This window comes from Cherax quadricarinatus, chromosome 81, assembly GCF_038502225.1.
Source record: "Cherax quadricarinatus isolate ZL_2023a chromosome 81, ASM3850222v1, whole genome shotgun sequence".
NCBI classification, from domain to species: Eukaryota; Metazoa; Arthropoda; class Malacostraca; order Decapoda; family Parastacidae; genus Cherax; species Cherax quadricarinatus.
This window is the reverse complement of record NC_091372.1, coordinates 7,237,607-7,264,310: the sequence shown is the minus strand read 5'-3', so window position 1 is coordinate 7,264,310 and position 26,704 is coordinate 7,237,607. Positions and strand designations below refer to the sequence as shown.

The 26,704-nt window shown below is 38.9% G+C and overlaps 1 protein-coding gene across 4 annotated transcripts in view; it reads right to left on the bottom strand.

Moving 5' to 3' along the window:
- The window catches only part of hop (tyrosine-protein kinase hopscotch), a 147,238-nt gene that overhangs the window by 29,354 nt on the left and 91,180 nt on the right, over window positions 1–26,704 (bottom strand). For all 4 annotated transcript variants that reach the window (XM_070102307.1, XM_070102306.1, XM_070102308.1 and 1 more), the window contains 6 exons: window positions 24,928–25,041; window positions 16,415–16,606; window positions 5,507–5,635; window positions 4,786–4,957; window positions 2,482–2,567; window positions 1,232–1,319 (listed from right to left, as the gene is read on the bottom strand). In XM_070102307.1, the coding sequence (XP_069958408.1) occupies window positions 1,232–1,319; window positions 2,482–2,567; window positions 4,786–4,957; window positions 5,507–5,635; window positions 16,415–16,606; window positions 24,928–25,041 (781 nt within the window). The remainder of the gene's footprint in view (window positions 1–1,231; window positions 1,320–2,481; window positions 2,568–4,785; window positions 4,958–5,506; window positions 5,636–16,414; window positions 16,607–24,927; window positions 25,042–26,704) is intronic.

Genomic DNA, 26,704 nt, shown 5'->3' with positions numbered 1-26,704 from the left:
AATAGAAAGCAAGAGTAATATCAGAGGGGCTTGGAGATGTGACTTATGAACAAAGAAAATGTTATTTTAGAGCCAGGAATGTCTGCATTGTTCATTCTAGACCTTATTTTGAAATTGTCATATTTTTTAATTTTTGTGAAATTGGCCAAATTGCAAATTTCTGACCACGTTATTGGGTAGTTGAATTTGGTAAATGGGCAGTTTTTTGTACTCAATCGATAGAACAAATGGAATTCTAAAGAAATAGTTATGAGTTTGGTCGACTGGAACAATGGAATTAGCTGAAAATAGGGCTCAAAGTGAGCAAAATCGCCGATTCGTAAATATCGCCGAGGTCGCTAACTTCGCAAGAGCGTAATTCCGTAAGTTTTCCATCAAATTTCATACTTTTGGTGTCATTACCATCGGGAAAAGATTCTCTATCATTTCATAAGATTTTTTTTTTTTTAAATATTTTGCGACACCAGGAGACACCTCAGGATTTGGGGTTGCAACACTCAAAGGGTTAAGCACAAATACTAGTACACAAAATCTTGAGATTCATTTAACAAGAAAAAATATGACTAACAGAAACTTTCAGCACTTAAATTTGAGTTAAGAATAAATTTTCACTTCTTAATGACCACATCTTCCAAGAACCCAAGACAGATTTTTTAATATGCAGACCATCTCTCACTAAGTAGGGTGACTTTCTCTGCCATCCCCCCCCCCCCCCCCATTCCTGAAAAAATGAAATTCACCACTATTCAAAGTTATTTAAAAATCATAACTATGGTGTTAGATCAATCCAAAGCTGACGGAGAGGGTATATGATATGCAATAATAGAGATAACCTGCTCTGTTATGCTAATAACATAACCAGACAAAAATAATTTGCATAATTTCAAAAACAATTAGAAACAAAAATACAGAGAAAAACAATAAAACCCAAAATGATGATAAGCAGAATATTGTTACAATGATGATGATAATAATAAATAATTATGAGTATTATTTACATGTATATAAATACATTCTACAAAATTGGATTAATAAAGAGAGTATAGATTAAAAATTCTCTTAAGTATGCACAGCATTGTTGGCAAACTAACGTAGAACTGTACTGCCACAGCTAACTTTTACTAACTTAAAACTAGTAGTGATGCTTTTAAAAAATAAACAAAGAGGTTTGCATTAAAAAAAAATTAACATAAAGATAGGACAAGAATACATAAAAGTAAGCATAGCGCACCCTGGTAAAGTATCTGGTTGACATCTCGCATGATGGCCTGTGGTTGACGTCTGGCTTGTGGATCTGGAGACCAACAACGCAACATAACCTAGAGAAATAAATAAGCTTAAACTTGCAGTAACATGGAGTAAGCAGAACTGTGACCTACTAACCCATACACAGCACTACATGCCTGTCAGTTCAATCCCCACTTTTTAATGCATTGGTATATGCTCATCCATCTAAGTATACCTGAGAATGTTTGGATATCAAGAGATTTGCTGAAGTGTGCTACAATAATTGGTGATAATGTGTACAGCTTTCCTTAGTATGAATGGGGATATTTGAACCTGGCTGCTTACTTCATTGTTTAGAAATATTACTATGGAGTCTAAATCAGTAGTAGTTGGATCTTTGAGTTCCTCACTTTATATTGTAGATGTGTTCTCTTAGTAGCTGGACTAAAAGCTCATTTAGGTCATCAATACTGAATTCCTTATGAATAATCTTTAATATGCTTTGCAAATTGTACTGATCACATATGGTGAATGTGAATTGTATATACAAAATTACCTCTAGAAATGGGAGATAACAAAATACATGTAATGAATTTGAACAAAGTGAGGAAAGTAGAAGCTATACAGTGGATGTTATAGTTATTTAACTGAAAATTACCCAAACTCCTACCTGGCTCTTTCTGCAGCCTCTGAAATATCCTCAGTCATTAAATCATTACTATTTACAAGAAACCTGCACAAGTATTATCTCCACTTATTTCTATACTTCTCAATATGTCATTTGAAAAACACACCTTCAGAGTGTAAATGATAAAAAAAAAATTATTACTAGGATTATTAAAAATAGGGTAAAATGGTAAAAAAATCCTCTTTTGATTGTAACTTACTCTTTTGTTCATTTTAAAATGGATATTTTTCTGAAAATTAATGATTTAAACCAATTGTTTTAGTAATTTATTGTTATGCAATATTTTATTTTATAGAACTTTCCTTCTAGACACTTGACAAAAACCTTCATAAAATTATATTACCACTGTAAGACTTTTGGGATCCCACTTACAACACTGGAAAGTGATGCAAATTATCTTCAAAAGCACTAAAGTACAAGCAGTTTTATCATGCTAATTATTTTATATCAATACTCTTCACAATGAGGTTTTCCTTTTATTCTACAGCAAAAAAAAACTTGGTCTTTCATAATAAATCTCCCTCAACATGCTAAACAACGACAATGCCAACAAGCACAGTGCTAACCTTATAAAGGTCAAGAGGACATGGGTCTGGGCGAGGCAGCAAGCGGCCAGTGGCATAAAGTTTACGAACTTCTTCCATATCAGCACCTGTTGAAAAACATTGTTCAAGCTGTACCATTATCAACACACTGTGCAACCAACAACTGTGTGCTGGCTGCTTCACATGAGCCATCGGGTCACCATTGTAAAAAAATAATTAAGTTTGAAATAGTGCACTGTGAACTTTCTTGAATAAACAAATGTTTACGTACTTTTTTCCTCAGTGCACGTAAACTGTAACTACTTTGTTATATAAGAGACAAACCAGTTGAAATAATACTTTAGCTAACATTTCTAATACCTGAAGACAACTGAAATATCTAATTTTTTTTTACAGTCGAGCTGACAGGCAAAGAGCTGTGATCCTACCTCAGCTTACTTCAGTGCTCAGGTCTGTCTAAGGTACAGGGGTGGATCTACTATGAAACTACTGAAGCTTAAGCTTCTGGGCCCCTATTCCTGGAGGGGCCCCAGAAGTGACTTAGAGTCCACATTGCTTAAAATTTTTGGGTCTACTGTATGAGAAGGAGTTTTTAAAAAATAATAATAATATAGTGTAATTCAATACAAACTAATAGTTAAAACAAAAAAAAGGTTATTAAAGTACCACGTAGGCTAGCCTATTACTGGTTGTGAAGGTGATCTCATAACAGTTCAAGCTTCAGGGACCCAAAAATGTAGGTCCACGAATGCTAAGGTATACAGCCTCTCCTCAGCGACGTACTCGTTTACCGACAACTCGGACTTACAACAGGCTCTCTGACCAGTATGCATACGTAAATAATGTATATTAGAGCTGTTTTCCTCTATTCTGTTTTTACAATTTACTGTATAAACATTTAAAAATATACTAAAAATTTTATAAATAGTACAAGGATGACATTAAAGCAATATCAGAGATGGATGACATAAACCCACTACCATTATAGTATGCTCCTCGTTTAGCAACAAATTCGTTTACCAACATGGTATTAGGAACGGAACTCTGTCATTAAGTGAAAAGAGACTGTACTATTAACCCTTTGAGGGTCGACAGGCCCTCTCCGAAACTTGTTCTCAGGGTCAGCCAAATTTAAAAAAAAAAAAAAAAAAAAAAAATTCTTATGAAAAGATAGAGAATCTTTTCATAATGACACCAAAAGTATGAAATTTGATGGGAAACTTACGGAATTATGCTCTCGCGAAGTTAACGGTCTCGATGTTTACGCATTGGCGATTCTGCCCACTTTGAGCCCTATTTTCGGCCAATTCCAATGTACTAGTCGACAAAATCATAACTATTTCGCTAGAACTCCATTTTTTCTATCGAATGAGTACAAGAAACCACCCATTTACCAATTTCAACTATCCAATAAAGTGGTCAGAATTTAGCAATTTTGCTAATTTCATTCAAATTTCAAAAGATACCAATTTCCGAATAGGGTCCAGAATAAACAAGAAAGACATTCCTGGCACTAAAATAACAAGTTCTCTGTTCGTTAGTCACATCCCCAGGCCCCTCTTATATTTCTTTGGCTTTCCACTTTGAATTTTTATTATTACAAAAAATAGAAGATTTACTGTTATGCAGACTGCTGCATTAGTGTAGAAATGGTATAAATAATATCAGCGTACTTGTGAAAGAATATTAGACTCAGCAGTTGACGTGTATTGGATGCTTGGCATGATTTGTTTGCTTTTGAACTTTGATAAAAATCGAACATTTCTGCTTCTTTGCGCTCAATTTCAAGGTACTTTTCATTGTAAAACCAGTCAAAATCATCTCAATTTTTGTAATATGTCTTCCATTCTATAAAATGAGACCAAGAAAAGTAGAATACAACAATAAATACCATACGAAAATACAGTGCAAAGTCGCTGTTTTATTCCAAAAACACGGTCGAAGTTTTTTTTTCTCATTACGCACTGTGTGCTGCAGGATTATTTTTATACTGAGCACACTGACCACATAGACCCATTCTTTCATATGTAGGCCTACCAGCTTTCTCTCACCAGATTTGAGGGCGCTTGAATTTAGGCGTACTAGTACGTCAAAATCCTGGGTCGTAAGCCGTACTAGTACGGCCGAAACCCTCAAAGGGTTAATACCCAGAGAGCCACCTATAACTGACTAACATCTAGATACAGTACCTATTTACTGCTAGGTGAACAGAGGTAACAGGTGTAAGAAAATTCTCTACCCTCCCCAGTAATGAACCTGGGTCCTCAGTTGTAAGTTGAGGATTACCAATGAGCTACAAAAATTACAAATGTTGAGTTTATGTACCTGGTAATGGCATCTCGCCAAGAGAGAAGATCTGCCAGACTGTGGTGCTGAAAGCCCAAATATCAGTAGTACTGTCATTGAGGGCTAAGGGAGGTTGGAAGTGATGTTCACGAGGAATCCAGTGCAAATCCCGTTGGTCATACCTTACCAAACCTGGATCACCAAGTTTAACCTGCCAATAAATGAAAATCACTGACATAAAGAGGAAAAATAAATCTTTTTTTTAACAGCAGCTGTCTCCCACTGAGGCAAGATGCCTCAAAAAAGAGGAAACACATTCACCATTATTCATTCAATTGCTGTCTTTCCAGAAACCAGTTCAGATGATCTGAAGCACACTTACAGAAAAAATACCTAGTACAACTTTTACTATTACACAATGTTACATTATCATCATCATTGGGGGCTCATATAGTACCTCGGAAAATGGGAGAAAATCAGGCTTGATCTAAAGAAGTGGAGGGTAGCTCAAATTCCTCAGATCAAAAGCCCTTCACTAACATTGTAATGGGGTAATAGGTATTTGCCTTTATGATCAGCCCAAGTGTGTCTTAATTGGGTTGATTTATCAGCAAATTACTGTCAAAAGTTTCTTATCTATTTGAGAGGTACTGTATTGAGCTTTAATTTTTGATACTACCTCATATGTATTATTCAACTATTATTATTATTATTCAGTCCATGGACTTTTGTACTTTGGGCAAAATTTGATGATTCTGACCTTGAATGTTTTATCAGTATGTTCGGCCACAAATATGTTGTGGCAGCGGATGTTGTTGTGCCGGACACCTTCCACATTAAGGTACCACAGTGCCCGGGCCAAGTACGTCGCTGCTTCCACTAGCTCTACCTGTAGCATGTATTATCATTAACTACACATGCTTCCAATTCATTATGGTGAACAACCTATCCTCATTTTGCTATGTTAATTTTCTTACAGATTCCCATTACCAATTTTTAATTTTTTTTTTTTTTTTTTTTTTTTCAACAAGTCGGCCGTCTCCCACCGAGGCAGGGTGACCCAAAAAAGAAAGAAAATCCCCAAAAAGAAAATACTTTCATCATCATTCAACACTTTCACCACACTCGCACATTATCACTGTTTTTGCAGAGGTGCTCAGAATACAACAGTCTAGAAGCATACACATATAAAGATACACAACATATCCCTCCAAACTGCCAATATCCCAAACCCCTCCTTTAAAGTGCAGGCATTGTACTTCCCATTTCCAGGACTCAAGTCCGACTATATGAAAATAACCGGTTTCCCTGAATCCCTTCACTAAATATTACCCTGCTCACACTCCAACAGATCGTCAGGTCCCAAGTACCATTCGTCTCCATTCACTCCTATCTAACACGCTCACGCACGCTTGCTGGAAGTCCAAGCCCCTCGCCCACAAAACCTCCTTTACCCCCTCTCTCCAACCCTTTCGAGGACGACCCCTACCCCGCCTTCCTTCCCCTATAGATTTATATGCTTTCCATGTCATTCTACTTTGATCCATTCTCTCTAAATGACCAAACCACCTCAACAACCCCTCTTCTGCCCTCTGACTAATACTTTTATTAACTCCACACCTTCTCATAATTTCCACACTCCGAATTTTCTGCATAATATTTACACCACACATTGCCCTTAAACAGGACATCTCCACTGCCTCTAACCGTCTCCTCGCTGCTGCATTTACCACCCAAGCTTCACACCCATATAAAAGTGTTGGTACTACTATACTTTCATACATTCCCTTCTTTGCCTCCATAGATAACGTTTTTTGACTCCACATATACCTCAACGCACCACTCACCTTTTTTCCCTCATCAATTCTATGATTAACCTCATCCTTCATAAATCCATCCGCCGACACGTCAACTCCCAAGTATCTGAAAACATTCACTTCTTCCATACTCCTCCTCCCCAATTTGATATCCAATTTGTCTTTATCTAAATCATTTGACACCCTCATCACCTTACTCTTTTCTATGTTCACTTTCAGCTTTCTACCTTTACACACATTCCCAAACTCATCCACTAACCTTTGCAATTTTTCTTTAGAATCTCCCATAAGCACAGTATCATCAGCAAAATGTAACTGTGTCAATTCCCATTTTGAATTTGATTCCCCAAAATTTAATCCCACCCCTCTCCCGAACACCCTAGCATTTACTTCCTTTACAACCCCATCTATAAATATATTAAACAACCATGGTGACATTACACATCCCTGCCTAAGACCTACTTTTACCGGGAAATAGTCTCCCTCTCTTCTACACACCCTAACCTGAGCCTCACTATCCTCATAAAAACTCTTTACAGCATTTAATAACTTACCACCTATTCCATATACTTGCAACATCTGCCACATTGCTCCTCTATCCACTCTATCATATGCCTTTTCTAAATCCATAAATGCAATAAAAACTTCCCTACCTTTATCTAAATACTGTTCACATATATGCTTCAATGTAAACACTTGATCTACACATCCCCTACCCACTCTGAAGCCTCCTTGCTCGTCCGCAATTCTACATTCTGTCTTACCTCTAATTCTTTCAATTATAACCCTACCGTATACTTTTCCTGGTATACTCAGTAAACTTATTCCTCTATAATTTTTACAATCTCTTTTGTCCCCTTTCCCTTTATATAAAGGGACTATACATGCTCTCCGCCAATCCCTAGGTACCTTCCCCTCTTTTATACATTTATTAAACAAAAGTACCAACCACTCCAACACTATATCCCCCCCTGCTTTTAACATTTCTGTCATGATCCCATCAGTTCCAGCTGCTTTACCCCCTTTCATTTTACGTAATGCCTCACGTACCTCCCCCACACTTACATTCTGTTCTTCTTCACTCCTAAAAGATGGTATACCTCCCTGACCAGTGCATGAAATTACTGCCTCTGTTTCTTCCTTAACATTTAAAAGCTCCTCAAAATATTCTCGCCATCTACCTAATACCTCCATCTCCCCATCTACTAACTCCCCTACTCTGTTTTTAACTGACAAATCCATATTTTCCCTAGGCTTTCTTAACTTGTTTAACTCACTCCAAAATTTTTTCTTATTTTCATTAAAATTTCTTGACAGTGCCTCTCCCACTCTATCATCTGCTCTCCTTTTGCACTCTCTCACCACTCTCTTTACCTTTCTTTTACTCTCCATATATTCTGCTCTTTTTATAACACTTCTGCTTTGTAAAAACCTCTCATAAGCTACCTTTTTCTCTTTTATCACACCCTTTACTTCATCATTCCACCAATCACTCCTCTTTCCTCCTGCACCCACCCTCCTATAACCACAAACTTCTGTCCCACATTCTAATACTGCATTTTTAAAACTATTCCAACCCTCTTCAACCCCCCGCCATTACTCATCTTTGCACTATCCCACCTTTCTGCCAATAGTCGCTTATATCTCACCCGAACTTCCTCCTCCCTTAGTTTATACACTTTCACCTCCCTCTTACTTGTTGTTGCCACCTTCCTCTTTTCCCATCTACCTCTTACTCTAACTGTAGCTACAACTAAATAATGATCCGATATATCAGTTGCCCCTCTATAAACATGTACATCCTGGAGCCTACCCATCAACCTTTTATCCACCAATACATAATCTAATAAACTACTTTCATTACGTGCTACATCATACCTTGTATATTTATTTATCCTCTTTTTCATAAAATATGTATTACTTATTACCAAATTTCTTTCTACACATAGCTCAATTAAAGGCTCCCCATTTACATTTACCCCTGGCACCCCAAATTTACCTACTACTCCCTCCGTAACATTTTTACCCACTTTAGCATTGAAATCCCCAACCACCATTACTCTCACACTTGATTCAAAACTCCCCACGCATTCACTCAACATTTCCCAAAATCTCTCTCTCTCCTCTACACTTCTCTCTTCTCCAGGTGCATACACGCTTATTATAACCCACTTTTCACATCCAATCTTTATTTTACTCCACATAATCCTTGAATTAATACATTTATAGTCCCTCTTTTCCTGCCATAGCTTATCCTTCAACATTATTGCTACTCCTTCTTTAGCTCTAACTCTATTTGAAACCCCTGACCTAATCCCATTTATTCCTCTCCACTGAAACTCTACCACCCCCTTCAGCTTTGTTTCACTTAAAGCCAGGACATCCAGCTTCTTCTCATTCATAACATCCACAATCATCTCTTTCTTATCATCTGCACAACATCCACGCACATTCAGACTTCCCACTTTGACAATTTTCTTCTTCTTATTCTTTATTCTTATTTTTATTTTTTTAATATTTCCTGTAAATCCACAGATACTGTTTTCTTTAAGTTATATTAGGTTAGGGTAAATAAATTCATAACATTGTATATTTACCACAAATATGCAAATTTTAAAGGGTAGTAGGTAGGATGGTAGACAGCAACCACCCAGGGAAGTACTACCATCCTGCCAGATGACTGTGAAACAGAAACCTGTAACTGTTTTACATGATGGTAGGATTGCTGGTGTCTTTTTCTGTCTCATAAACATCCTGGATAACAGGTATATCTTGCTACTTCTACTTGCACTTAGGTCACACTACACAGGCACACACATGCATATATATACATCTAGGATTTTCTTTTTTCTAAATAGCTCTTGTTCTTCTTTATTTCCTCTATTGTCCATGGGGAAGTGGAAAAGAATTTTTCCTCCGTAAGCCATGTGTGTCGTATGAGGCGACTAAAATGCCAGGAGCAATGGGCTAGTAACCCCTTCTCCTGTAAACATTTACTAAATAAGAGAAGAAGAAAAACTTTATAAAACTGGGATGTTTCAATGTGCGTGGATGTAGTGTGGATGACAAGAGATGACTGCTAATGTTATGAATGAAAAGAAGTTGGATGTCCTGGCCCTAAGCGAAACAAAGCTGAAGGGGGTAGGGGAGTTTCAGTGGGGAGAAATAAATGGGATTAAGTCAGGAGTATCTGAGAGAGTTAGAGCTAAGGAAGGGGTAGCAATAATGTTGAAGGATCAGTTATGGAAGGAGAAGAAGGAATAAAAATGTGTGAATTCAAGGATTATGTGGATTAAATAAGGGTTGGATGCAAAAAGTGTCAAAATAAGCATGTATGCACCTGGAGAAGAGAGGAGTATAGAGGAGAGAGATTTTGGGAGATGTTAAATGAATGTACAAAAACCTTTGAACCAAGTGAGAGTAATTGTGGTAGGGAACCCAAATGCTAAAGTAGAAGAGACATTTAGAGAGGGTGTGGTAGGTACGTTTGGGGTGCCAGGTGTAAATGAAAATGGGAGCCCTTTGATAGAACTTTGTATAGAAAGGGGTTTAGTTATAAGTAATACATATTTTAAGAAAAAGAGGTTAAATAAGTAAATGTATACAAGGTATGATGAAGGGCATAATGACAGTAGTTTGTTGGACTATGTATTGGTAGATAAGAGACTGCTGAGTAGACTTCAGGATGTACACATTTATAGAGGGGGCCACAGATATATCAGATCACTTTTTAGTTGTAGCTACAGTGAGAGTAAAAGGCAGATGGGATACAAGGAAAATAGAAGCATCAAGTAAGAGAGAGAGGTGAAAGTTTATAAACTAAAAGAGGAGGCAGTTAGGATAAGATATAAACAAACTATTGGAGGATAGATGGGCTAGTGAGAGTATAGGCAATGGGGTCGAAGATGAATGGGGCAGGTTTAAAAATGAAGTGTTAGTGCGTTCAGCAGAAGTTTGTGGTTACAGAAAAGTGGGGGCAGGAGGGAAGAGGAGCGATTGGTGGAATGATAGTGTTTCAGAGACGATCATTTGTGAAAAGGCATGTGGATCTTGACAGAATATTATTCAATGGAGAGAAAAAGAGAGGTTAAAAGAGTGGTGAAGCAATGTAAAAAGAGAGCAAATGAGAGAGTGGGTGAGATGTTATCAACAAATTTTGTTGAAAATAAGAAAAAGTTTTGGAGTGAGATTAACAAATTGAGGAAGCCTAGGGAACAAATGGATTTGTCAGTTAAAAATAGGAGAGGAGAGTTATTAAATGGAGAGTTAGAGGTATCGGAAAGATGAAGGAAATATTTTGAGGAATTGTTAAATGTTGATGAAGATAGGGAAGCTGTGATTTCCTGTATAGGGCAAGGAGGAATAACATCTTGTAGGAGTGAGGAGGAGTCACTTGCGAGTGTGAGGGAAGTTCGTGAGGCAGCGGGTAGAATGAAAGGGGGTAAGGCAGTTGGAATTGATGGGATAAAGACAGAAATGTTAAAAGCAGGTGGGGATATAGCTTTGGAGTGGTTGGTGCTATTATTTAATAAATGTATGGAAGAGGGTAAGGTGTAAAAACTAAAGGGGAATAAGTCTGTTGAGTATACCTGGTAAAGTGTATAGTAGAGTTATTATTGAAAGAATTAAGAGTAAGATGGAGAGTAGGATAGCAGATGAACAAGGAGGCTTTAGGAAAGGTAGGGGGTGTGTGGACCAGGTGTTTTCAGTGAAACATATAAGTGAACAGTATTTAGATAAGACTAAAGAGGTTTTTGTGGCATTTATGGATTTGGAAAAGGCGTATGACAGGGTGGATAGGGGGGCAATGTGGCAGATGTTGCAGGTGTATGGTGTAGGAGGTAGGTTACTGAAAGCAGTGAAGAATTTTTACAAGGATAGTGAGGCTAAAGTTAGAGTATGTATGAAGGAGGGAGATTATTTCCCAGTAAAATTAGGCCTTAGACAAGGATGTGTGATGTCACTGTGGTTATTCAATATACGTATTTATAGATGGGGTTCTAAGAGAAGTGAATGCGAGGGTCTTGGCAAGAGGTGTGGAGTTAAAAGATAAAGAATCAAACACAAAGTGGGAGTTGTCACAGTTGCTTTTTGCTGATGACACTGTGCTCTTGAGAGATTCTGAAGAGAAGTTGCAGAGGTTGGTGGATGAATTTGGTAGGGTATGTAAAAGAAGAAAATTAAAAGTGAATACGTATAGGAAAGAGTAAGGTTATGAGTATAACAAAAAGATTAGGTAAAGAAAGATTGGATATCAGATTGGATGGACAGAGTATGTAGGAGGTGAATGTATTCAGATATTTGGGAGTGGACGTGTCAGTAGATGGGTCTATGAAAGATGAGGTGAATCATAGAATTGATGAGGGAAAAAGGGTGAGTGGTGCACTTAAGAGTCTGTGGAGACAAAGAACTTTGTCCTTGGAAGCAAAGAGGGTAATGTATGCGAGTATAGTTTTACCAACGCTCTTATATGGGTGTGAAGCATGGGTGATGAATGTTGCAGCGAGAAGGCTGGAGGCAGTGGAGATGTCATGTCTGAGGGCAACGTGTGGTGTGAATATAATGCAGAGAATTCGTAGTTTGGAAGTTAGGAGGTGCAGGATTGCCAAAACTGTTGTCCAGAGGGCTGAGGAAGGGTTGTTGATGTGGTTCGGACATGTAGAGAGAATGAACGAAATAGACTGACTTTGAAACATATAAATCTGTAGTGGAGGGTAGGCGGGGTAGGGGTTGGACTAGGAAAGGTTGGAGGGAGGGTGTAAAGGAGGTTTTGTGTGTGAGGGGGGGGCTTGGACTTCCAGCAAGCATGCGGGAATATATTTGATAGAAGTGAATGGAGACAAATGGTTTTTAATACTTGATGAGCTGTTGGAGTGTGAGCATTGTAACATTTATGAAGGGGTTCAGGGAAACCGGCAGGCCGGACTTGAGTCTTGGAGATGGGAAGTACAGTGCCTGCAGTTTTATAAACTGTACTGTAAAGCACCCTTCTGGCAAGACAGTGATGGAGTGAATGATGATGAAAGTTTTTCTTTTTTGGGCCACCCTGCCTTGGTGGGACTCAGCCAATGTGTTAATAATGAAAAAAAAAAAAATTTAAAGGAGACTTCTTGGAAAGAGGTGGCTAAGTGTAACAAAGAAATATTCAACTCTGCATGTTGTGAGAATGGGTTGGAGCAAGTAAAGTATACCCGGGTGTCTACCTTAGTAAAGTATACCCAGGTGTCTACCTTAGTAAAGTATACCCGGGTGTCTACCTTAGTATACCTCACAAGGCATTAATTTTTTTTAAATAATACAAGTAGTCTACAAATGCTTCCCTCTGGTATTCTTCCTCTATTCCCATTCTCTGCTCCTCTCTCTCTATTTTCTCTGCTCCTCTCTCTTTTCTGTCTGCTCCTCTCTTTCTCTCTCTTCTGTCTGCTCCTCTCTTTCTCTTTTCTGTCTGCTCCTCTCTCTCTCTTTTCTGTCTGCTCCTCTCTCTCTCTTTTCTGTCTGCTCCTCTCTTTCTCTTTTCTGTCTGCTCCTCTCTTTCTCTTTTCTGTCTGCTCCTCTCTCTCTCTTTTCTGTCTGCTCCTCTCTCTCTCTCTCTCTCTTTTCTGTCTGCTCCTCTCTCTCTCTCTCTCTTTTCTGTCTGCTCCTCTCTCTCTCTTTTCTGTCTGCTCCTCTCTCTCTCTCTCTCTCTCTCTTTTCTGTCTGCTCCTCTCTCTCTCTCTCTTTTCTGTAAGACAGAAAAGAGAGAAACTTTCCCTGGATATGATCCACAACAGTTAGCTAATATATTTATTTTTTAAACACGCTGGCCGTCTCTCACCAAGGCACGGTGACCCGAAAGAGAAACACTCACAATCATATATATCTATAATTACCAGTACAACAAATGCTCCATTCATTCATGGGTCTTATGAAATGTTACAATATAAACTATGCCCTCAGGCAGCTGTTTGTAACAGATTAACAAAGTGGATGATGATCTATTAAACGAAAGTATTATCCAGCAAATATTGTATGAAAATCAAGACAAAAATCAAAAAGTCATACAGAATCTAGCAAAATAAAAATAAAATGAATACCAATGAGGAAAAATTAAAATACAATTTTATAGAATATAGTAATTCAACAATATTTATTACTGTATTGTACCATACTTTATATATACAGTAATCATCAATGAAAATAAACTTTTCTCAGATAAAAAAAACTGATTAGTAAAACTTTCAAAGAAAAAAGAAAAAAAAAAAAGCTTCTTTTGTACCACTAGTCAGACAATAGTATAAGCTGATATATGGTGATTCAGACACACTTCGTGTTTGGACATGAATGAGTCATTGTTAACAATAATTTGTCTAAAAATGAAAATTCATTAAGCGTGTGTGTTACTAGGGAGATGGTGAGGTCACAGCAGCTGCAACAACAAATAAGGCTTCATAACAAGCACGTAGACGGCCTTGTAATAACACACAACTCCACATCCAGTATACATGCATGGAGATCCCTTATTTTATGCTTTACCTACACCACAACTTTATCAAGTATAGTGGGAAAAAAATAAACTATTTGTATGGATACTTTTATTACAGCCACAACATTGTATCAAATACACAAAAAGTACACAGATACACCTTATAAGGTAAGCAAGACTCAAGAAATCGTAATGACACGATTGCAAACAAACCATACCCCCGGCCGGGATTGAACCCGCGGTCATAGAGTCTCAAAACTCCAGCCCGTCGCGTTAGCCACTAGACCAGCTAGCCACAATAAGATTCATCCAACTAGGTATATTTCTACACCATAGGAAGGTTAGCACAGGCACCACTGTGACCACAAATGAAATATACCTAGTTGGATGAATCTTATTGTGGCTAGCTGGTCTAGTGGCTAACGCGACGGGCTGGAGTTTTGAGACTCTATGACCGCGGGTTCAATCCCGGCCGGGGGTATGGTTTGTTTGCAATCGTGTCATTACGATTTCTTGAGTCATGTTGACGGCAGTGAAGGGACTTGAGCTAGAGTTCGTCACAGCCACGCTAGCTGGAGATTCGTCTGTAAAAACTTGCATTTGTGGTCACAGTGGTGCCTGTGCTAACCTTCCTATGGTGTAGAAATATACCTAGTTGGATGAATCTTATTGTGGCTAGCTGGTCTAGTGGCTAACGCGACAGGCTGGAGTTTTGAGACTCTATGACCGCGGGTTCAATCCCGGCCGGGGGTATGGTTTGGGGAAGGTAAGCAAGCACCCTAAGGTCAAGTCCAGGAGAAATCACAGGAAAGGTCAAAAGGTGGGAAAGAGAAAAGTCATGGAGGGAGGTATGAGGTAAGGTCAAGAAGGTAACTGAGAGGTCCAAGGATGTGTAGCATTTTTAGTATAAGAATCATGGATGATGTAAGCAATGGGTCCAGGAAATGTGTATACTCAACTGTTCTGCTCAATGATCCCAGCAAGACAGATGGTGACCACCTCCAGGATCCTGCATTTGGGTCTGTCCTCCTGAAGCAGTTGCTATGCTGCTCCCCAACTCATGACACGGGAGTTTAGCTTACACCAGATAATGCATGTATTGTTGGCATTATCCATCCTGCACATGTATTTGTGTTTTTGAAAGCAGGGGCAAATATCAAACCTGGTCTCTCCAATGTAAACCTTGCTGCATTCTCCACCCAGAATACTGCAGATCCTCCAGTAGTAGTGAAGTCTGTTATCTCTTTTATGGTTCCAGCAGTAATAACCACACTCATTCTGGCCTTATGGAAAATGGAGGATGATAGGTGCAGCTACTAATTCATGACCATTCCCTAGGAGTGGATGTATAGCGAAAATATGAGGACTGCAAAAGTGTCTGTGATTTATTTCTGCTCACTTGCCAAGAATCTGTGGTCAAAAATCCTGAATGTGTACAGGACGAAACCTATGATGATGCCACACTTGGTCTCGATGTATTGGTAGGAAAAGAAATTAATTAAATTAAGTTTAATGGTGGCCTTCAGCTAAACCATGTTTGACAGTGTTATCTTCTTTGATGGGAAAGACATAGAAGGTAGAGAGTCATTGTTTTCCTCCTCCAGGGTGAACCATATAGGTTCCAAGGAGCTGAGAGTATCCCTGAATTGCTGAAGGCCAAAACATATAGGGAAAATGACCAGAATGTTATCTAAGTACCTCAACTACGTAATATTATGTAGAATGATGTTACTGAACCAGTTTTCCCTCTAAGTGCTCGAGATAATGGTGGCTAAGACAACAATGGAATGTCTAGTTGTACAGAGCTTGCTGAAAACTTTTGCTTAAATCATCCATGATTGTTTTACAGTATTAACAAATGTTACCCCTCCCTGGCCCCTGACCTTATCTCCCTCAACTCACCCTTGAACCTTTCCCTATAATGTACCTTTGACTTCTCTCATACTTAACCTCAGGTTTATTTTTTCTGCCTGATCTAGTCCAACCATGGATTTTTTTTTTTTTTCAACAAACTAACCATCTCCCACTGAGGAAGGATTACACAAAACAGAAGAAACACCTTCACCATCATTTACTCAATCACTTGCCAGAAGAGTGCTGAAACTACAGTTTAAAACCATGAATATCCCCACCCCTCCTTCAAAGTGCAGGCACTGTACTTCCCACCTCCAGGACTCAAGTCCAGCTTATGCCATTATTTATCAAGCATAGTACCTGATAAAGCCCCACTGTGGGTGAAACAACATATAATACAGGCTCTCTTTGCTTAAAGTGTCTCTAAATTACCTCTTGTACCTCTGCTATTATTCTTTCCTCATCTGCTACAAATCTGCAAATAAAAGTGCATAAACAAGTTTTATAGGTATACAAACAAAATGCTCTCACACACCTCTTTCATGGTAGCCTTGTGAGTCTGAAGGTATTTATCAAGGGACCCCATTGGCAAGTGCTCCATCACCAGTGACAGCGGGTTCAAGGTCACGCCTTGTATTTCAACAATACATTCGCAGTTCACAAATGAAAACTCGTTGAGTATTACTAGGAAACGTTCTGTATCATTAAGGCTTCTGAATTTTGGCATCTGAAAATATTAGAAGACAACACAAGTCAAACTGGAACTTACTATCCAGCTTAACACACGACTAGAGAACACTGAAGATTATCACTTTGTGCCTGCATAATTCTGTAAGTTTTCCATTAGATTTCATACTTTTGTTGTCATTTCTTTCAAAAAACATTCTCTACCATTTCAGAAGATTTTTTTTTTAAAGTGGACACTGGGATCAATATTAATTTCAGGGGTCTGGACGGTATAAGGTTTTACAACTAAACTTCACATTCTAAATAAGGTTCAACAAAATATAATTGAATACGGAAGAGTAAAATGGACAGGCACCCCTCACTTTATGCAGCAGATATGTTCCAGGGCAATGGCAGTTGTATTAAGCTCAATCATACCAACATGTAACCCCTCATAAGAATCTTCAATATGCTTTGTGAACTGCACTAATGGCATGCAGAATTACTCAAAGAAATAGGACATAGCATAGTAGCAAATTTCCATAAAGCAAATCCACATAAAAAAAACTTGCTTTACATTTACCCTTTCACTGCTGTAACCCATGAAATTAAAAACTGTCAGTTCTGCAAGTTTTGAATTTTCTTTTTTTAACACACCAGCTGTCTCCTATCAAGGCAGGATGACCCCCAAAAAAAGAAAAAATGAGACTTTTCCTTCTTACACTTAGTAATTTACACAAGAGAGGGGGCTACTAGCCCCTTGCTCCCTTAATTTAAGCCACCTCTTATGACACGTATGACTTAGAGGAAGATTCTTCTACACTTCCCCATAGTAGAGAACCTTTTTCTGAAGGTAATGACAGCAAACATGCAAAAATTGATGGAAAACTTATGGAATTACACTGGTACACAATTGGTAGCCTGGGTGCAATTTAGGCATCAGAGATTTTGCCCACTTCGAGGCTTATTTTAGGTAAATTCCACTGATCAAATAAAAAAATTCCTGGCTATTTTGCTAGTATGAATTCCTTTTTATCAATTAAACTCCCCTATAAAATGTGTAAAAGTCAGTAATTTGGGCAATTTTACACAAAACTTCAACAAATTCCACTTTAAAAACAGGCAAAAATAAACACTGTAGGCATTCCAGGAACTAAAGCAACCTTTCCTCTATTTATTAATCTTGGTTTGAGGCCTCTAGTATATATGTAACACTTGCCTTCCATTTTGAACCCATCATCACAAAAAATTGAAGTTTTCCCAATTTCCCAGTTAATACATTATAATAAAAAGTGGTTGGGTCATGGTTTTGGCTGTTCTAATAGTTGAAGCATACCGAGAAAACCCATTTAACAGACTGGAGGGTTGGAGGGGCTCCTAGCTTTCCTCAAAAAAAAAATTGCCAAAAAAATAAAATATTTCTGCCATTTTGAGGCCTATTTGAGGCCATTTCTGGTTTGAAACTGACCAGAATCTCCTCCATTTCACTAGTATGTCTTCTAGTCTGTCAACTGACTCCAAGAAACAGCCAATAAAACCAAGAAAACCATACAAAATCAGAGACAAGCTGTTCCAATAATTCACTGCATAGGGCAAGATTTTTTCTAGTGTGCACACCCACCTCACAGACCCATCCTTATGTCTTGGCAAAAATTCAGCAATCACATAAAATTTGAGAGCACTGTGATTGAGATGTAGATGTACATGAGAGACAGCAGCTTAATTGATGTAGTTTTAAAAATAGGTTAGATAAATACATGAGTCCTAGGTAGTAGGTTGGTAGACAGCAACCGCCCAGGGAGGTACTACCGTCCTGCCAAGTGAGTGTAAAACGAAAGCCTGTAATTGTTTTACATGATGGTAGGATTGCTGGTGTCCATTTTTCTGTCTCATGAACATGCAAGATTTCAGGTATGTCTTGCTACTTCTACTTACACTTAGGTCACACTACACATACATGTACAAGCATATATATACACACCCCTTTGGGTTTTCTTCTATTTTCTTTCTAGTTCTTCTTCTTGTTTATTTCCTCTTACCTCCATGGGGAAGTGGAACAGAATTCTTCCTCCGTAAGCCATGCGTGTTGTAAGAGGCGACTAAAATGCCGGGAGCAAGGAGCTAGTAACCCCTTCTCCTGTATATATTACTAAATGTAAAAGGAGAAACTTTCGTTTTTCCTTTTGGGCCACCCCGCCTCGGTGGGATACGGCCGGTGTGTTGAAAGAAGAAGAGAAATACATGAGTGGGTGTGGGTGGGTGTGAGTTGACCTGACTAGCTTGTACTGCTGGGTCTGGTGCAGTGCTCTATCCTTGAGTGGAGATGACCAGGCTGGGTGGGTCATTGGGATAATCCAGGGGGGTGGGTCATTGGTCTAATCTGGGGGGGGGGAACATGGACCTGCTCCGCTTGGGTCAGTAGGCCTGTTGCAGTGTTCCTTCTTTCTTATGTAGATCTAAGTGGGAAATCGTGAAAAGGTTTAACAGGGAATGTCTGTACCTTATAAGACAAAAATCTTCCATTATGCCATGACTGTGTGAACATCGAAATGGTATAAAATACCGACAAGTTGTTAGGTAAGACACATATGCAACAGTTAGGTATCTTTATTTCGAAATGTTTCGCCTACACAGTAGGCTTCTTCAGTCGAGTACAGAAAAGTTGATAAAAGCAAAAGACGTGAAGACGATGTAATCAGTCCATCACCCTTGAAGTTTTGAGGTGGTCAGTCCCTCAGTCTGGAGAAGAATATTGTTCCATAGTCTGAAAACAATATGGAACAATATTTTTCTCCAGACTGAGGGACTGACCACCTCAAAACTTCAAGGGTGATGGACTGATTACATCGTCTTCACGTCTTCTGCTTCTATCAACTTTTCTGTACTCGACTGAAGAAGCCTACTGTGTAGGCGAAATGTTTCGAAATAAAGATACCTAACTGTTGCATATGTGTCTTACCTAATAACATGCCATGACTGTATCTACCATACATAAAGGTGTTTCAAAAAAAAAATAATTTTTTTTTTCTTATTTACAAAGCACTGGAACCATTCGGTTATTCAGTGCTTTAAGCAGATTCCATTCATAACATTATTAAACTTACACAATCATTGCCAACTGACTACTGTCATGATTAATTCACTCATATTACATTTTTTTTTTTTTTTTCAACAAGTCGGTCGTCTCCCACCGAGGCAGGGTGACCCAAAAAAGAAAGAAAATCCCCAAAAAGAAAATACTTTCATCATCATTCAACACTTTCACCACACTCACACATTATCACTGCTTTTGCAGAGGTGCTCAGAATACAACAGTTTAGAAGCATATACGTATAAAGATACACAACATATCCCTCCAAACTGCCAATATCCCAAACCACTCCTTTAAAGTGCAGGCATTGTACTTCCCATTTCCAGGACTCAAGTCCGACTATATGAAAATAACCGGTTTCCCTGAATCCCTTCACTAAATATTACCCTGCTCACACTCCAACAGATCGTCAGGTCCCAAGTATCATTCGTCTCCATTCACTCCTATCTAACACGCTCATGCACGCTTCCTGGAAGTCCAAGCCCCTCGCCCACAAAACCTCCTTTACCCCCTCTTTCCAACCCTTTCGAGGACGACCCCTACCCCTCTTTCCTTCCCCTATGGATTTATATGCTTTCCATGTCATTCTACTTTGATCCATTCTCTCTAAATGACCAAACCACCTCAACAACCCCTCTTCTGCCCTCTGACTAATGCTTTTATTAACTCCACACCTTCTCCTAATTTCCACACTCCGAATTTTCTGCATAATATTTACACCACACATTGCCCTTAGACAGGACATCTCCACTGCCTCCAACCGTCTCCTCGCTGCTGCATTTACCACCCAAGCTTCACATCCATATAAGAGTGTTGGTACTACTATACTTTCATACATTCCCTTCTTTGCCTCCATAGATAACGTTTTTTGCCTCCACATATACCTCAACGCACCACTCACCTTTTTTCCCTCATCAATTCTATGATTAACCTCACCCTTCATAAATCCATCCGCCGACACGTCAACTCCCAAGTATCTGAAAACATTCACTTCTTCCATACTCCTCCTCCCCAATTTATTTATTTATTTATTTATTTATTTATTTACAATTTGTGCACACATACAGAGGTACAAAAAAATACAGATAAGAGCAGCATGCCAAAGCCACTTATACTATGCATAGCATTACGGGCTGGCTTAAAATTAACTTAAGATTAACTAAGCAATGATGAAATCAGTGATAAAACATTAATGTAAACAGATTACTATAAAGCACAAGTGAGTATTACAAAGACAGGTCATATGGTTGCATGCATTGTTGTACATTCAGTCGTATGGAGTATTCTGTTAGGTAGTGTATTTAAAAAAATAATAAAGTTAGACTGGGTTTTAGGTTTAACATTTATGTGATATAATTGTGAGAAACATTTAAGATTTTTATTTTTTTTTTTTTATTATCACACCGGCCGATTCCCACCAAGGCAGGGTGGCCCAAAAAAGAAAAACTTTCACCATCATTCACTCCATCACTGTCTTGCCAGAAGGGTGCTTTACACTACAGTTTTTAAACTGCAACATTAACACCCCTCCTTCAGAGTGCAGGCACTGTACTTCCCATCTCCAGGACTCAAGTCCGGCCTGCCGGTTTCCCTGAATCCCTTCATAAATGTTACTTTGCTCACACTCCAACAGCACGTCAAGTATTAAAAACCATTTGTCTCCATTCACTCCTATCAAACACGCTCACGCATGCCTGCTGGAAGTCCAAGCCCCTCGCACACAAAACCTCCTTTACCCCCTCCCTCCAACCCTTCCTAGGCCGACCCCTACCCCGCCTTCCTTCCACTACAGACTGATACACTCTTGAAGTCATTCTGTTTCGCTCCATTCTCTCTACATGTCCGAACCACCTCAACAACCCTTCCTCAGCCCTCTGGACAACAGTTTTGGTAATCCCGCACCTCCTCCTAACTTCCAAACTACGAATTCTCTGCATTATATTCACACCACACATTAAGATATACAATTTATAAGGTTCAGTTATTCAGTATTTATTTGGTTTTGGGTGAGTAGGTGATCTTTGAGAAGAGACTTGAATTTATAAACAGGTAGTGTTTCTTTTATATTTACAGGTAATGAATTCCAGATTTTAGGGCCTTTTATATGCATTGAGTTTTTGCATAGTGTGAGATGGACACGAGGAACATCAAAGAGTGATCTATGCCTTGTGTTATGGTCATGTGTTCTGTTGAGGTTGGCAAGGAGATGTTTGAGGGGAGGGTTAATATCAGAGTTAAGTGTTCTATGTATGTAATAGGTGCAGTAATAAGTATGGATGTTTTGTATGGTGAGTAGGTTTAGTGTATTGAATATTGGTGGAGTGTGCTGCCTGTAGTGAGAATTTGTTATCATTCTAACTGCAGCCTTTTGTTGGGTAATTAGTGGTCTGAGATGGTTAATTGTTGTTGAGCCCCATGCACAAATTCCATAGGTGAGATAGGGGTAAATAAGAGAGTGATATAGGGCCAGGAGGGCTGACTGTGGAGCATAGTACCGTATCTTCGATAGTATGCCTACAGTCTTGGAAATTTTCTTAGAAATTTGTTGTATATGTGTATGAAATTTGATTCTATTATCAAGGTGGATTCCTAAGAATTTTCCCTCTGTTAGCTTTGTGATAGGTGATCCGTTTATCATTATGTTAAGAGGGACATCTGTAGCTCTGTTACCAAACTGAATGAAGTAGGTTTTGTCAATGTTTAGTGTAAGTTTGTTAGTCCTCATCCAGGTAGATATTTTCTGTAATTCGGTATTAACAGTATTGGCTAGCGTGACTGGGCTCGGGTGGGAGAAGACGTATGTAGTGTCATCTGCAAATAGTGTGGGTTTGAGCAATTGCGAAGCATTTGGTAGGTCATTTATGTATAGGAGAAAGAGAAGAAGGCCAAGGACACTTCCCTGTGGGACACCAACTGTAATTGGTTGTGCAGAAGAGTTTGCCCCATTTGCGTACACATATTGGCTTCTGTTGCTGAGGTATGACTTGAGGAAGTTGAGGGAGTGCCCTCTTATACCATACCTGGAGTTTACCTGGAGAGAGTTCCGGGGGTCAACGCCCCCGCGGCCCGGTCTGAGACCAGGCCTCCTGGTGGATCAGAGCCTGATCAACCAGGCTGTTGCTGCTGGCTGCACGCAAACCAACATACGAGCCACAGCCCGGCTGATCCGGAACTGACTTTAGGTGCTTGTCCAGTGCCAGCTTGAAGACTGCCAGGGGTCTGTTGGTAATCCCCCTTATGTGTGCTGGGAGGCAGTTGAACAGTCTCGGGCCCCTGACACTTATTGTATGGTCTCTTAACGTGCTAGTGACACCCCTGCTTTTCATTGGGGGGATGGTGCATCGTCTGCCAAGTCTTTTGCTTTCGTAGTGGGTGATTTTCGTGTGCAAGTTCGGTACTAGTCCCTCTAGGATTTTCCAGGTGTATATAATCATGTATCTCTCCCTCCTGCGTTCCAGGGAATACAGGTTTAGGAACCTCAAGCGCTCCCAATAATTGAGGTGTTTTATCTCCGTTATGCGCGCCGTGAAAGTTCTCTGTACATTTTCTAGGTCGGCAATTTCACCTGCCTTGAAAGGTGCTGTTAGTGTGCAGCAATATTCCAGCCTAGATAGAACAAGTGACCTGAAGAGTGTCATCATGGGCTTGGCCTCCCTAGTTTTGAAGGTTCTCATTATCCATCCTGTCATTTTTCTAGCAGATGCGATTGATACAATGTTATGGTCCTTGAAGGTGAGATCCTCCGACATGATCACTCCCAGGTCTTTGACGTTGGTGTTTCGCTCTATTTTGTGGCCAGAATTTGTTTTGTACTCTGATGAAGATTTAATTTCCTCATGTTTACCATATCTGAGTAATTGAAATTTCTCATCGTTGAACTTCATATTGTTTTCTGCAGCCCACTGAAAGATTTGGTTGATGTCTGCCTGGAGCTTTGCAGTGTCTGCAATGGAAGACACTGTCATGCAGATTCGGGTGTCATCTGCAAAGGAAGACACGGTGCTGTGGCTGACATCCTTGTCTATGTCGGATATAAGGATGAGGAACAAGATGGGAGCGAGTACTGTGCCTTGTGGAACAGAGCTTTTCACCGTAGCTGCCTCGGACTTTACTCTGTTGACGACTACTCTCTGTGTTCTGTTAGTGAGGAAATTATAGATCCATCGACCGACTTTTCCTGTTATTCCTTTAGCACGCATTTTGTGCGCTATTACGCCATGGTCACACTTGTCGTGGAGCAAGTCATGGTCAACTGTATCAAAAGCTTTACGTAAGTCAATAAAGATCCCCAGTGGGACTTCTTTTTTCTCTATTGCAGTGTATATATGTTCTAGCATGTGTATAATAGCATCATTAGTATTTTTATTTGGCCTGAATCCAAATTGGCAGGGGTTGAGTATGTTTTGGGAGATAAGGTAGGAGTAGATTCGTTTATGAATTAATTTTTCGAAGATTTTTGAGAGAGGGTGTAAGTTGGATATTGGCCTATAGTTATTCAACTCTGTTTGGTCTCCTCCTTTGTGGATCGGGGTGACCCTTGCTATTTTGAGTACTGTAGGGAAGGTGGAGGATTCAATGGATTTGTTAAAGAGTGTTGCAATGATTGGTGATAGCACTTGTGACACTTTTTTGTATATAAAGGGTGGTAAGGTATTTAAGTCTCCTGCCTTGTTTTTTAGTGCATTGATAATAAGGGAGACTTCGTATGGGTTAGTCGGAGCTAGGAACAGTGTGTTCGGGTAGTTGCCGGTGAGGTAGTCATTTGGTGGGGTATCTGAGCTTGGGATTTTATTATATTACATATATCATTAAAAGTCTAGTTTTCACATTTCACAAACTATGGTATATCCATAATTCATTGTATATCATCGGCCATAAGTGTCAGTACATTTAAATAAGAGGGGAAATATCCCCACCACTTATGCAAAAAGAGATGTTCTGTTCTTAAGTCTGGCAAGCACCCTGTGAAAGAGTGGCACCCCTTTCAGAAAAATGGCCCATATCCCCCTAAACATAAAGCACTCAGTAGTATTGGTAGCGTCATTGACAAAATGTTAGTTAACAGGACACAAAATCAACTAATGTGATATTTTATTGTAGCACTGTTTGTAACAGCTTAAAGCTCCTGAAGAGTGAAACGTTGCCACAATAAAATGTCACATTACCTGCATCTGTGTCCTTTTACTTAACACAAACCACTCAAATGTCAGCAACACCTGAAGGTTACCCAACATTATGGGACTGTTAAAGGTAAATTAAATATTAAAGTTTGAAATCAAAACGTGTTTTACCTTTACAGCAACTTCCTTGTTATTCTGTACAGTCCACTGTGCTTGGATTACATCGCAAAATCTTCCTCGAATGATGTTTTCTTCTGAAGATGTTAGATGATTCATACTTATTACCTAAGAGAAAAAACAATAATTTGCAAAACAATGAAAATCTGAATATCAAACTGATGTACTGTGAAATTATACATTAAAAAGAAACAGAGTAAATTAAAAATTAAATAAAAAATTATTTGGGTGTACAGCCTCTCCTCAATTAGCAACATACTCATTTACTGACAACTTGGACTTACAACAGGCCCTCTGACTAGTATGCATACCTAAATAACATATATTAGTGCTGATTTATACAATATGGGAGCTAGGGGCTAGTAACCCCTTCTCCCGTATAAATTACTAAATTTTTGGGCCACCCTGCCTTGGTGGGATACGGCTAGTTGAAAAAAAAAAATTATACAATATACAGTACACTACTGTATAAACATTTAAAAATATACCAGAAATGTTATAAATAGTGCAAAGGTGACAACAATAGCAAAGATGGCTGACACAAACCCACTACCATTATAGCATGCTCCTCACTTAGCGACGAATTCATTTACCGATGTGGTCGTAGGAACGGAAGTCCGTTATTAAGTGAGAAGAGGCTGTATCATTTATCACTCCTTCTTCACATGCAATTTCATGTACATATTCTCTATGTACTCACATATAATGATAAGTTACAACCTGTTAGCTCCTTCATGTTTATCTTCAGCCTTATACAATGTGATGAAGAAAATTGCAAGATACTTCCATGTAAGAGTCTGGGCATAATTGTAAGACTAGAAAATGGTAGTGTTACTGGCACACACAGTCACTATTTAAAAATCCATGACTGGTTACAACAAAATTAACAAACCACAGAACAGGTGGAGTTTGAACCGATGGCGAGCTAGTCTTAAAATTAAAGCTGCATGCTGCCCGACTTTATATAAGATACAATCAACAATTTGTGTATGCATTTATTACAGTGAATAGAACATTAAAAGGCCTTCTTAGTATGTTCTTCCCAATTTCAGATGCACTATTTCAATTGTAGTTGCAAAATAACACACTAAACAGAAAACCTTTAAAATGAAGTTCACGGTATCAAAAGACATGCTTAATGTATCTAAATACTGTACATGATTAATGTCTTGGGGCTTTGCCTCTTAAGTAAAAATAACCTGAATCAGTTCCAAAAGTGTTAAAAGAATTTCTTTGACTGATCTTATGAAACAACCCTCTGGTGCACTGAATATGAAATGCATCAATGGTGACAGGAACCTACACTCTCCCACGCTTTAAGTGAGGTGCGAGGATACTGGTGAAGGACTCTTGAACCCAGGAAATGTAGCTCTCCATACCTTTCTTTAGATCAACATTATCTTCCATTCCTTACATACTGTGTAACCCTTACAAAAATAACACTTCCCTGTGAATATAATAATAATAATAAAACAACAATGACAATAACAACAACAACAACCTATTATACTGCACAGAAAAATAAAGTTTTTTTTTTGGTTAACAACAGCTGTCTCCCACTGCGGCAGAGTGACCCAAAAAAAAGAAGAACCAAAGTTTTTTCTTTTTATATTTAGTAATTTATACAGATGGAGTTACTAGCCCCTTGTTGCCAGAATTTTAGTCGCCTCTTATGACATGCATGGCTTATGGAGAAAAGGTTCTTTTCCACATTCCCATGGAGATTATTTATATATTTTTTTTTCAACAAGTCGGCGGTCTCCCACCGAGG